This window comes from Scyliorhinus canicula, chromosome 7, assembly GCF_902713615.1.
Source record: "Scyliorhinus canicula chromosome 7, sScyCan1.1, whole genome shotgun sequence".
Taxonomy (NCBI): Eukaryota; Metazoa; Chordata; class Chondrichthyes; order Carcharhiniformes; family Scyliorhinidae; genus Scyliorhinus; species Scyliorhinus canicula.
In genome coordinates, this window is record NC_052152.1 from 104,330,528 (window position 1) to 104,344,313 (window position 13,786).

The following is a 13,786-nucleotide window of genomic DNA, read 5'->3' on the forward strand; positions in this document are numbered from 1 at the left end:
TTCCCACGCCACCCCCTCCTTCCCACGCCACCCCCCTTTCCCAATCCACACCCCCTTCCCACTCCACCCCCACTTTCCCAATCCACACCCCCTTCCCACTCCACCCCCACTTTCCCACTCCACCCCTCCCCTTTCCCACCCACTCCTCGTCCCCCCTTTCCTATTCCACCCCTCGTCCCCCCTTTCCTACTCCACCCCTCGTCCCCCCTTTCCTACTCCACCCCTCGCCCCCCTTCCCATCCACCCCTCGTCCCCCCTTCCCACCCACCCCTCGTCCCCCCTTCCCACCCACCCCTCGTCCCCATCCTCCTCCTCCTCTCATGCCCCCTCCCGTCCCATCTCCTCTCGCCCCCCGCCCTCTTGTCTCTGTCCTCATACGGACCTGTCCTCACTGACACTGATAACTCCATCTTCTTTGGGGATGATGGCCGCCATGTTCACCACGTCCTGGAAGCCCTCGATCTTGCTGAGCAGGACGGGTCTGCGGGTGAGAGCTTTAGGGTTGCTCTCCGCCGCCATGGTGATGAACAGCGCCACCAGGGCCCGACGTCACCCCAACCACTGCGCACCCACGCCGCGCAACACCGGAGGCTCCCGAGGCCGCGCAGCTCCGAAACCTGTCCGGCCGGTTCGCCGGTGCAGCAGAGAAATGCTTCCGCCGGAAGTGGAGAACGAGAGCCTGTGGACGGGAAAGCCACCCTCTATGGTTTTAATACTTCGTTATTTTGATGTCAATATCGACCCTGACGGCATCTCCACCAATATAAATGATTTTCTGCCTTTATCATTCTTGTTCTCAAATGTTTCAATGATATTCCTCCCAGCACTTAATTATGATGCATTTCATTCTGAAGAATGAACATCACACAATTTAGCTCACTGGGCTAAATCGCTGGCTTTTAAAGCAGACCAAGCAGGCCAGCAGCACGGTTCGATTCCCGTACCAGCCTCCCCGGACAGGCGCCAGAATGTGGCGACTAGGGGCTTTTCACAGTAACTTCATTGAAGCCTACTCGTGACAATAAGCGATTTTCATTTCATTTCATTTCATTTGTCAACCTGCATTTATTTTATTATGGAATGTTACAAATCACATGTTAGCATGCAATCCGTTTCTGCTTTATGGTTCAAAATTCTAATGCACAGTGGCTTGTAAAGCAGAACAAGGCCAGCAGCGCGGGTTCAATTCCCGAACCAACCTCCCCGAATAGGCACCAGAATGTGGCAACTAGGAGCTTTTCACAGTATCTTAATTTTGAAGCCTACTTGTGGCAATCAGCGATTTTCATTTTTTCATAATGTCCACATTTGTAACAAAATCTGGCTGTTGAATCTGTCACGCTGAAGCATAGCATCTGGCAGGAGGGTGTAGCTCCAGTGCCACAAGTTTACAATGGCCTGTGTGAACCAAGGAACTTGGATTGGAATTACACTACAAAGTTTAAAATGCGGAATTAATTACTTCTATTCACCTTATCCCCGCTCTCCATAACCCCACATCACCTAAAGATTACATCTGGCCTTTATTCACGTGTGTAATGCCACATTTCTTCACAAACGATATATCAAGAATTTTGTGTTTTCTCATCCTCTCTGTCTCTGATAAAACTTAGGTCCTGTTAGCAACTTTTATAATCCGTGTCCAGACGAGCGTTGCATGTTTTCTTGGAGGTTTTACCTGACTTCCCTCCTCCAGCCACCATGCCCTCAAGCTGGCCATCTGACAAGTGGATCATTGTGGTCTTTCACCTTTCCACCCTCATTGCATCCTTTCTGATGCCAGTCCAACAGTCGTTTTCTTGTGGCGCTAACAATTGGACACAAAGTGGGCAGCACAGTGGTGCAGTGGGTTAGCACTGCGGCCTCACGGCGCCAAGGTCCCAGGTTCGATCCCGGCTCTGGGTCACTGTCCGTGTGGAGTTTGCACATTCTCCCCGTGTTTGCGTGGGTTTCGCCCCCACAACCCAAAGATGTGCAGGGTAGGTGGATTGGCCATGCTAAATTGCCCCCTAATTGGAAAAATTGAATTGTGTACTCTAAATTAAAAAAAAATAAATAAATAAAAACAATTGCACACAAAGACTCGAGACATGTATAATCGAGGCTTTATTGCTGTGTGATGCTATTCCTCTGGCGGTAGCTGTAGATGAGGATCTCAGTTACTCACACGCATATTTATACACCAGCTCCCTGTGGGCGGAGCTAGCCGGCAGGGGCTTACCGGAGGAACCTGTATTACAGGTACAGGCATACATCCCCCTACTGCAAGTACACATATCTACAGTGGTTATATCACCACATTTCTTACCACCAACATTTTTATAAACAGAAGTAATCAATGAAAAAGTATGACGAAAAAAACAATGCTTTCAAATATGATTTTTCTCCCTGGTCACTCGCAGCATTTGAAGGTTAATGTTTAGCTTCCAGAGACACTTCCGGCAATGATAAACTTAATTCACACGAATAATGGAAGTTGCCATTGTAATAAATAAATTTGACTGGCAAATCATACAACTTCTAAATGACACATGCAACCAAACTGGTGTGTGCAGTTAGTCTGAAGGAAGATTGCGACAAAATACAGAAGACATTGATCATTTTGATAGACAATTAGCAAGTACGTTTCAGTATAATTATGAGGTGCTGGTCTTCCGGTTGTGGCTATGCGGAGCTAAGCCACACGTTCGGCAGCTCCCGCTATTTAGGGACTTTTGGGCCGTTTCGAGGGCCCCAAACGGCGCTGTTTTTACGCATCCCGGTGGGGCAAGGTGCCTGGAAGAACTTGCCCCACACTATATGGTGCTCACCCGGAGTGGGACGAAGAAAAAGGCTGCAGCAACTCCCAAAAAAAAACGGGGGAAGGAAAACAAAATGGCGGCCGGCGCAACACCCGAGGACTGGTGGAAGTGGGCGCAGGAGCAACAGGCCTCGCTCCTACGTTGTTTTGCTGAGCTGAAGGCTGAGCTGCTGGACTCCATGAATGCAACTACGAACAAGCTGCTTGGGACCCAGGCGGCCCAGGAGGAGTCTATTCGGGAGTTGCAGCAGCAGGCCGTTGAAAGGGAGGAGGAGGCCGTGGTCCTCGTGGGGAAAGTGGAGTTGCACGAGGCACTACATAAAAAGTGGCAGGACCGCTTGGAGGAGCAGGACGTTCGCACTAGGCGAAAGAATCTGAGGATCCTGGGCCTGGCGGAGGGGCTGGAGAGGTCGGATCTCCCGGCGTATGTGACCACGATGCTGAGCTCGTTGATGGGAGTGGGGTCCTTCCATTTGCCCCTGGAGCTTGAGGGAGCGCACAGAGTGATGGCCAGGAGGCCCAAGGCAGGTGAGCCCCCGAGGGCGGTGCTGGTGCGGTTCCACCGATTCAGTGACCGGGAGTGTGTGCTGCGCTGGGCCAAGAAAGAGAGGAGCAGTAAATGGGAGAATTGGGTAGTGAGGATCTACCAGGACTGGAGTGCAGAGGTGGCTAAGCGGCGGGCCGGGTTCAACCGGACGAAGGTGATGCTTCATGCCAAGCAGGTCAGGTTTAGAATGTTGCAGCCTGCGCGCCTGTGGGTGACATACAAGGACCAGCACCATTACGTCGAGTCCCCGGAGGAGGCGTGGGCCTTTGTACAGGCGGAGAAGCTGGACTCGAGCTAGGGCCTGGGGACATACTTTGGCCGTCGTTGTTTCCGCTGTGGCTGTTTTGTTTCAACTGTTTCAACTTTTTTAACTTCGACATGTGGGTTATGTATGCTGGTTTTCTGTTTGCTCTGGTTACGGGTGGGTTTGTTTGTTGGGCATGGTTGTGGGGTAGGTGGGGAGTGTTGGGGGTTTGTGTTCTATATGTTCTCTTCTGTACGGGGCTGGGGATTGAGGTGAAACTGGATTTTGGGGAACTGCGTCAGAAGGGTGGGGTGTGGCAGTGTGAAAGCGCGGGCTTTCCTCTGGTTTCCCGCGCTGTGGGGTAGGGGGGGTGGAGCTTGCGGTGGGGGCGGGGCCTCTACGGGTCTTCTTTCCCGCGCTGCAGCAATGCCAAGGAGTTGTGGCAAGAGGGGGATGACCCCATGCCGGGAGGGGATAGGTTTTGGCGGGAGCTGCCGGGGTCAGCAGAAGTCAGCTGACTCACGGGAGTACCATGGAGGGTGCGTCACGGCTAGGAGGGGTTCTAGCCTGGAGAGTGGGGAGAGATACCGGGATGCTGCTGGAACGAGTAGGAAGGAGCCGATGGGGGCCGGGGGGGAAGAGGAGAGGTGTTATCGCCATGGGGAACGGGTCGAGCGGGGTGTGCTGGCCTGGGGCGAACATCTGCCAAGCTTTGGCTAGTCGGCGGGGGAGGGGGGCGGGTTGCCCTCTGATCCGGCTGATTACCTGGAACGTGAGGTGGTTGAACGGGCCGGTTAAGAGAACTAAGGGGGTTGAAGGCGGACGTGGCTATGCTCCAGGAGACCCACCTGAAGGTGGCGGACCAGGTTCGTTTGAGGAAGGGGTGGGTGGGGCAGGTTTTTCACTCAGGATTGGACGCGAAGAACCGGGGGGTGGCGATTCTGGTGGGGAAGAGGGTGCCGTTTGAGGCGGCTGAGGTGGTGTCGAACAAGGAGGGCAGATATATTATGGTGAAGGGTAGGCTGCAGGGAGAGAAGGTGGTGCTGGTTAATATATATGCCCCGAATTGGGATGATGCTGGCTTCATGAGGCGATTGTTGGGCCGCATCCCGGACCTGGAGGCAGGGGGCCTGATCATGGGGGGAGATTTTAACACAGTGCTGGATCCCACACTGGACCGGTCCAGTTCAAGGACGGGTAGGAGACCGGCGGCGGCCAAAGTGCTGAGGGGATACATGGACCAGATGGGAGGGGTGGATCCCTGGAGGTTTGGGAGGCCGAGAGCATGGGAGTATTCCTTTTTCTCTCATGTCCATAGGGTTTATTCCCGGATAGACTTTTTTGTCCTGAGCAGGGGATTGATTCCGAGGGTGCAGGATGCCGAGTACTCGGCCATAGCGATTTCGCACCATGCCCCGCACTGGGTTGATCTGGAGATGGGGGAGGCACGGGACCAGCGCCCGCTCTGGCGCCTGGATGTGGGGATGCTGGCAGAGGACGAGGTGTGTAAGAGGGTTCGGAGAAGCATTGAGGGGTATCTGGATACCAATGATACGGGGAGGTCCAGGTGGGGATGGTCTGGGAGGCTCTGAAAGCAGTGATCCGGGGGTAGCTGATCTCCATCCGGGCCAACAGGGAAAGGAGGGAGAGGAAGGAGAGGGAGAGACTGGCGGGAGAGCTCCTGGAGGTGGACAGGAGATATGCGGAGGCACCAGAGGAAGGGTTACTGGGAGAACGGTGCAGTTTGCAGGCCAAATTTGACTTGTTGACCACCAGAAAGGTGGAGACACAGTGGAGGAGGGCGCAGGAAGCGGTATGTGAGTATGGAGAGAAGGCGAGCAGGATGTTGGCGCATCAGCTCCGTAGGCGAGATGCGGCTAGGGAAATTGGTGGAGTGAAGGATGGGGTGGAAATGTAGTGCAGAAGGGGACAGAAGTAAACGGGGTCTTTAGGGACTTTTACGAGGGATTGTACAGGTCGGAACCTCCGAGGGGGAGAGAGGGGATGGAGAGCTTCATGAACAGTCTATGTTTCCCAAGGGTTCAAGAGAGGGTGGTAGAGGGGCTGGGGGCGCCGATAGAGTTGGAGGAGCTAGTCAGGGGGATCGGACAAATGCAGTCAGGTAAGGCCCCGGGGCCGGACGGGTTCCCGGTGGAATTTTATAAAAAGTATGCGGACCTGGTGGGTCCCCTGTTGGTGCGAACCTTCAATGAGGCGTGGGAGGGGGGGGGCTTTGCCCCCGACGATGTCGCGGGCACTGATCTCTTTGATCCTAAAACGGGATAAGGACCCCTTGCAGTGTGGATCATATAGGCCTATCTCGCTCCTTAACGTGGACGCTAAGTTGCTGGCGAAGATCCTGGCTACCAGGATAGAGGATTGTGTGCCAGAGGTAATTCACGAAGATCAGACAGGATTTGTCAAGGGGCGGCAGCTCAACACGAATGTGCGGAGACTGCTCAATGTTATCATGATGCCGGCAGTGGAGGGGGAGGCGGAGATAGTGGTGGCGCTGGACGCAGAGAAAGCGTTTGATAGAGTTGAGTGGGGGTACCTGTGGGAGGTGCTGGAGAGGTTTGGATTTGGGGAGGGATTCATCAAATGGGTGAGGCTGCTTTACGCGGCTCCGATGGTGAGTGTAGTCACAAATGGAAGGAGATCGGAGTACTTTAGGCTCTATCGAGGGACCAGGCAGGGGTGTCCCCTGTCCCCCCTGCTCTTTGCACTGGCGATTGAACCGCTGGCCATGGCGTTGAGGGAGTCAGGGAAGTGGAGGGGTCTGGTGCGGGGTGGGGAGGAGCACCGGGTATCGCTGTATGCGGACGACCTGCTGTTATATGTGGCGGACCCAGAGGGGGGAATGCCGGGGGTGATGGAGCTGTTAGCGGAATTTGGGGGCTTCTCGGACTATAAGCTAAATTTAGGAAAGAGCGAAGTATTTGTAGTGCACCCGGGAGATCAAGAGGAAGGAATTGGGAGGCTCCCTTTCAGGAGGGAAGTGAAGAGTTTCAGGTACCTGGGGGTGCAGGTGGCCAGGGGTTGGGGGGCTCTCCATAAGCTTAACTTCACCAGACTAGTGGAACAGATGGAGGAGGAATTTAAAAGGTGGGACATGGTGCCGCTATCGCTGGCGGGCAGAGTGCAATCCGTCAAAATGACGGTTCTCCCGAGGTTCTTGTTCCTCTTCCAGTGCTTGCCCATCTTTATCCCTAGGGCCTTTTTTAGAAGGGTGACCAGCAGCATCATGGGATTTGTTTGGGCGCATGGCACCCCGAGGGTGAAGAGGGTCTTATTGGAGGGGGGTAGAGATGGGGGGGGGGCTGGCGTTGCCCAACCTCTCGGGGTACTACTGGGCGGCCAACGTATCGATGGTGCGTAAGTGGGTGATGGAGGGGGAGGAGGCAGCATGGAAACGGATGGAGAGAGCGTCCTGTGGGGATACAAGCCTGGGGGCCCTGGTAACGGCGCCGTGGCCGCTCCCTCCCACGAGGTATACCACGAGTCCGGTGGTGGCGGCTACCCTCAAGATTTGGGGGCAGTGGAGGCGACATAGGGGAGAATTGGGGGGCTCGATGGAGGCTCCGTTAAGGGGGAACCATAGGTTCGTCCCGGGGAACATTGATGGGGGATTTCAGGGATGGTACAGAGCGGGCATTAGACAGCTGACGGACCTGTTTATCGACGGAAGGTTTGCGAGCCTGGGGGAGTTGGAGGAGAAATTTGGGCTCCCTCCGGGAAACATGTTTAGATATCTGCAGGTAAACGCATTTGCTAGCCGGAAGGTGGAGCGATTCCCTGCGCTCCCCGCGAGGGGGGTGAGTGACAGGGTGCTTTCGGGGGTCTGGGTCGGGGAGGAGAAGATATCCGATATCTACAAGCTTATGCAGGAGGTGGAAGAGGCGTCAGTAGAGGAGCTGAAAACGAAGTGGGAGGGGGAACTGGGGGAACAGATCGAAGACGGGACATGGGTGATGCCCTGGAGAGGGTTAATTCTTCCTCCTCGTGTGCGTGGCTTAGCCTCATTCAATTCAAGGTGCTGCATAGGGCCCACATGACTGGGACGAGGATGAGTAGGTTCTTTTGGGGTGAAGATAGGTGTGTCAGGTGCTCGGGGAGTCCAGCGAACCATGCCCATATGTTCTGGGCATGCCCGGCACTGGAGGAGTTCAGGAAGGGGGTGGCGAGGACAGTGTCAAGGGTGGTGGGATCCAGGGTCAAGCCAGGATGGGGACTCACGATCTTTGGGGTTGGGGTAGAGCCGGGAGTGCAGGAGGTGAAAGAGGCCGGCGTGCTGGCCTTTGCGTCCCTAGTAGCCCGGCGAAGGATTTTGCTACAATGGAAGGACGCGAGGCCCCCAAGCGTGGAGACCTAGATCAATGACATGGCGGGTTTCATTAAGCTAGAGAAGGTCAAGTTCGCCCTGAGAGGATCGGTGCAAGGGTTCTTTAAGCGGTGGCAACCTTTCCTCGACTTTTTGGCTCAACGATAGGGTACTGGGACAGTAACAGCAGCAACCCGGGGGGGTTGGGGGGGGGGGGGAGAACGGGGGACGATGACTATGTTTATTTATTTTATTTAAATTTGATTTATTTAATTTTAATTTATGGTTAAGTTTTCTTGTTGGGGGTGGGTGGGGGGAGTGTGATACATGTGATGTTACGGTTTGGGGGTATTTGTGGGTGTTATGGGGCAGTTAGTTGCATATTAACACTTGTTGTTATATTTTTATATTTTCTGTAAAAAATTCCAATAAAAATTATTTTTTTAAAAAGTATGAGGTGCTGCACTTTGGATAGGAAGAATAAGGAGGCCACAAACTGGGTTGTAATGTTCTTGTCAGGTGGCCTGATTTATTACAAGAATACTTGTAGCTCAGGCTGTAAACAATTTATTAAAATTAACTGTGGGTAAACTATATATAAAAGCACAGGTGAATAACAGAATAATCATACACAAGCCGGCTCTCCAGTCAGTCTGAGGTCAGCTGACTTTAACATTCACTTATATAGTAGTGAGATCCCTAGTGGTCAACAGGGAATCAGAACACAACCATGATGTCACAACATCCCCTTACCTTTGAAAGAATAAATTAATACGTTATTGATGCGACCATCAATTCACACGAGATGGAGAGTTGAAGTGAACAGTGGTTTTAATCAGCTAGAACTGTGCCTGCCTGCGACTGCTCTGTACTGAGAGCCGCCTGCAGGCAGCAGATCTATATACCTCCCCTGAGGGGGCGGAGCCCACAAGGGCACCAACATGATGCAATGTAATGTAATGTAATACAATGGTCCATAGGTGGAGCCCACAAGGGCAGCAACATAGTACAATGTAATGTAATGTAATACAGTGGTGAATGGTCACAGTAATACATTCACCACATTCACCCCCTGTTAAAAATTGAAGTCCAGCGGGGGTGAAGTAGGCTCACAGGTTGAGTCTGTCTGGCACCTTGATCGTTCGCTGTGATCACCTGAGCTCTGGTTTAGCTGCGGGCATGGATGTTGAACTCGTCGCTGCGGGCATGGCAGTTGACTCCGGGAGCGTGTCTTCTGGAGCTTCACACCTGTAGGTCGGCGATGGGGGAGGGGGTGTAAGGGAGGGGGTGTAGGCCATATAGGGGCGGGGGCGATGTTCGGTGTAGGGTGGGGGGGGTAGTTGATGGTCGTAGGGGAACCTGCGGGTGCCAGGTCCTGGAGGGAGACTATCTTGTCGGCCGTCGTGGTGCGCCACGTAGGCATACTGAGGGTTGGCGTGAAGGAGCTGGACCCTCTCGACCAGGGGGTCGGACTTATGGCTCCTCACGTGTTTTTGGAGGAGGACAGGCCCCGGTGTCGTCAGCCAGGGCGGAAGCGGGACCCCGGAGGTGGATTTCCTGGGGAAGACAAATAGGCGGTCATGAGGGGTCTCGTTCGTAGCTGTGCAAAGGAGTGACCTAATGGAGTGGAGCGCATCGGGGAGGACCAGCGGGAAACTGGGAGACTCCTAGATCATAGGGCCAGGAGAACGGCCTTCCACACCATCGCCTCCTCCCTCTCCAACTGCCCGTTTCCCCGGGGGTTGAAACTGGAAGTCCTGCTCGAGGCGATGCCCTTACTGAGCAGGTACTGATGCAGTTCGTCGCTCATAAACGAGGTCACTATGGACGGAAGTGGAAAACGAAATAAGGTGAAGATACGATGCAGGGCCTTAATGACGGTGGCCGCGGTCATGTCGGGGCAAGGGATTGCAAAGGGGAAGCGGGAGTACTCGTCAACGGCGTTGAGAAAATATGTGTTGCGGTCGGGAGTGATGCGACCATCAATTCACTCGAGACATGAGTAGAAGTAAGCCGTGGCTTTAATCAACTTACAACAGTGCCTGCCTGCGACTGAACCAATGCTGAGAACTGCCTGCAGGTCGACTGCTTTTTATACCTCCCTTCAAGGGGGAGGAGCCATGGGCGGAGCCCATACATGCCCCAACATGTTCCCCTATGGATAATGCCATACAATAACCCATAGGAGAACCCCACAAGGGCAACATGATAGCACAGATACAAATACAAGTGCAACAGCACAGATACAAATACAGTGGTGGATTATTAGTATAATACATTCACCACAGGTAGAGGGGAGGGGCCTTTTGAAGTCGAAGCTGAGGCGCTCAAAGGGCCGGGATGCTTTTACCAGGTGGGCCTTGTCTGGTCGATAGAAGTGCAGCTTACACTCCGTGCAGATTTGGCAGTTCCTGGTCATGGCCCTGACCTCCTCGGCAGGTTGCGGGCCTTGATGTAGTGGGAAAGCCGGCTGACCCCCGGGTGGCAGAGGTCGTTGTGGATGGCCCGGAGTCGGTCATCTTGCGCGCTGGCGCAAGTGCCGCAGGACAGGGCATCTGAGATTCCCTGGACGATATAGAATATCGTAGTTATAGGTGGAGAGTTCGATCCTCCACTTCAAGATTTTATCGTTCTTGATCTTGCCCCGCTATGTATTGTCGAACATGAAGGATACCGACCGTGAACCTCCTATCAGTGAGGTAGTGCCTCCAATGCAGCACAGCTTCCACAATGGCTTGAGCTTCTTTTTCGACTGAGGAGTGTTGAATCTCGGAGGCGTTGAGGGTACGGGAAAAAAAGTGCTACCGGCCTGTCTGCCTGATTAAGGGTAGCAGCGAGGGCAACCTCTGACGCGTCGCTCTCCACCTGGAAGGGGATGGATTCGTCCACCGCACGCATCACGGCTTTGGCAGTATCTGCCTTGATGCGGCTGAAGGCCTGGCGGGCCTCAGCCGCCAGTGGGAAGATGGTGGCTTTGATCAGTGGGCGGGCTTCGTCCGCATAGTTAGGGACCCACTGGGCATTATACGAAAAAAACCCGAGGCATCTTTTCAGGGCCTTGGGGCAATGGGGGAGGGGGAGTTGCAGAAGGGGGCGTATACGGTCAGGGTCAGGCCCTAGGACTCCGTTTCCCACGACATAGCCGAGGATGGCCAGACGGGTTGTGTGGAAAATGAATTTCTCCTTGTTATCGGTGAGATTGAGGGCTTGGGCAGTTTGGAGAAACTTCTGAAGATTGGCATCATGGTCCTGCTGATCATGGCTGCAGATGGTAACGTTGTCCAAGTACGGAAATGTGGCCCGCAGCCCGTACTGGTCCACCATTCAGTCCATCGCTCTTTGGAAGACCGAGACCCCATTGGTGACGCCGAAGGGGACCCGGAGGAAGTGGAAGAGGCAGCCGCCTGCCTCAAAGGCTGTGTAGTGGCGATCTTCTGGGCGGATTGGGAGCTGGTGGTATGCAGACTTCAGATCCACCGTGGAGAACGCTCGGTAGTGTGCAATCTGATTCACCATGTCCGCTATCCGGGGAAGGGGTACGCATCGAGTTGCGTGTACCGGTTTATGGTTTGGCTGTCGTCTACAACCATCCGGTTCGTCTCCCCAGTCCTGACGACCACCACCTGGGCTCTCCAGGGGCTATTACTGGCCTTGATGATCCCCTCCCTTCAGAACCACTGGACTTCGGACTTGATAAAAGTCCTGTCCTGGATACTGTACCGCCTGCTCCTGGTGGCGACAGTTTTACAGTTGGCGGTGAGGTTCGCGAAGAGTCGGGGCGGGGGGTAGACCTTTAGGGTCACGAGGCTACATATGGTGAGAGGGGGTAGGGGCCTGCTGAACTTCAGGGTCAGGCTCCTGAGGTTCCACTGGAAGTCCAGTCCCAACAGGAGAGGAGCGCAGAGATCGGGGAGGACATATCGTTTAAAATTGGCGTACTTGGCGCCTTATATCGCGAGGTTCGCGACACAGTACCCCTGGATCTGCACTGAATGCGATCCGGAAGCGAGGGAGATTGTTTAAAATGCGGGGTAATTTGGAGAGAACATGGCCTTACCGTGTCTGGATGTACGAAGCTCTCTGTGCTCCCAGCGTAAATAGGCAGGGCGTTTCGTGCCCATTGACCGGGACGGTCATCATCAAGTTCCTGAGGTGCTTGCTGGTCAAGGGTGACAGCGCCGGGTTGCGGGTAACCGGCGTGGTCAGAGGAGGTGGGGTGGTCCCAATATGGCTGCCCCCATCGGTCGCACGTGTTGGGCGGCGATGAAGATGGCGGCCAAGATGGCAGACCCGTCAGTTACACGTGTCCGGCGGCCCTGAAGATGGAGGCCAAGATGGCGGCCCCATGAGTCTCACATGGCGGGCCGTGTGGGAGATGGCAGCTAAGATGGCGGCCCTCGTGAGTCGCACGTGTTGGGTAGAGTCAAAGATGGCTGGCCCCACGGACAGCACGAGGCAGATGACGCATCCGAAGGGGGCGGTGCTGGCAAACACGCAGCCACGCTGCGGGGTCTATCGGCCTAGGAGCCTGAAAGTCGGGCCAGTGATTTAGGAGTTTTGGATCTGGCCAGGCAGACTTTGGCAAAGTGTCCTTTCTTGCCACAGTCACTACAGGTCGCGTTCCTAGCCAGGCAATGCAGCCTGGGGTGCTGGTGCTGGCCGCAGAAATAGCAGGGTAGCCCACCGGGTTGGGCGGGCAGCCGCACGGCACAGGCCTGGGGCACTCTCTGGTCGAGTATCCATGAGGGGATCGCGTGGTCGGAGGGGAAAGCTACTTCTAAGGAGGTGCATAGTTTACCGTCTCTTCTAGGTCGAGGGCGCCCTTTTCGAGCAGGCGCTGTCTGACGTAGTTGGACCGGACTCCAGCCACATAGGTGTCCTGGATGGCGAGTTCCATATGCTGTGAGGCCGTGACTGTAGTGATCTGTACATCTGTACATACATCTGCACATACACCAGGGATTGCAGCACAGATGTAACAGTCACAGCACCACTAGAGGGCAGCATCAGAGACGGGAATAAAGGGCGAGCCCAAGGGAGGTTCTGCCTCTGAGAAGCACAGAGCTAGTGAGCAGCAGCGCACAGAGAGAGCTCAGCATAGGCAGTTTACCTTAGTTTCACTGGTCATACCTCTTGACTGTTTTACATCTAGTTGAGCTCTGGAAACAGAACAAACCCTTTGAATAAAGAGCTTGTGTTAACTGTAAGTCTTCAGTCTTCATTCAGACTTAGAGAATAACATATGGTACTAGGAGTGATTCCAGCAAGCTAACTAGACAACAGCAAGAGAAGAGGACTTAAACCAGACATTCGACCACGGAAGGCCTCGTAGCATTTGGACCCTTCAGATACCAATCGGCACGATGGACCCAATCCAACCTCCACGCCTGCTCCAGATCACTGGTAATATGCATTCCAATCGGAAACTTTTTATACAACAGTTCAAAATATAGCCTTGCTCTTATCCCTGGCTGGGCGGCAGGCACTAGAAATATATAATTCCTTTACCTACCTGGCAGGGAAGGACAAGGGCAAGCTGGAAATAATCATCAAAAGATTTGAAACCCACTGTCAATCTGAAGTCAATGAGATATTTGAAAGGTTCAAGTTCACCAGGCGTTTGCAAAAACCGGGAGAATCTTTCAGCAATTTTGTTACTGATTTAAAATTACTAGCTCAATCCTGCAACTTTGAAAACCTCCGTAACTCCCTCATCAGAGACCAGATAGTCAATGGTATATCTGATGAGAGACTTAGAAAATTCTTACTTAAACGAAAAGACCGAACCCTAGAAACAGCCATGCAAAGATGCTCTACTTATGAAAAAAGTAAAGAAGAATATGAGGAGTTTACTTACCGGGACCAAGGCCTTCA

General features: G+C 53.9%; 1 protein-coding gene across 2 annotated transcripts in view; it reads right to left on the bottom strand.

The window, feature by feature from the left end:
• The window catches only part of wdfy2 (WD repeat and FYVE domain containing 2), a 65,863-nt gene extending 65,253 nt beyond the window's left edge, over positions 1 to 610 (bottom strand). Inside the window, exon 1 of one of the 2 annotated variants that reach the window (XM_038802587.1) lies at positions 383 to 610. In XM_038802587.1, coding sequence (XP_038658515.1) covers positions 383 to 519 — 137 coding nt within the window. In that variant the 5' untranslated portion in view covers positions 520 to 610. The remainder of the gene's footprint in view (positions 1 to 382) is intronic. The other variant, XM_038802586.1, reaches the window with a different exon arrangement.
• Between the last annotated feature and the right edge of the window lie 13,176 nt (positions 611 to 13,786).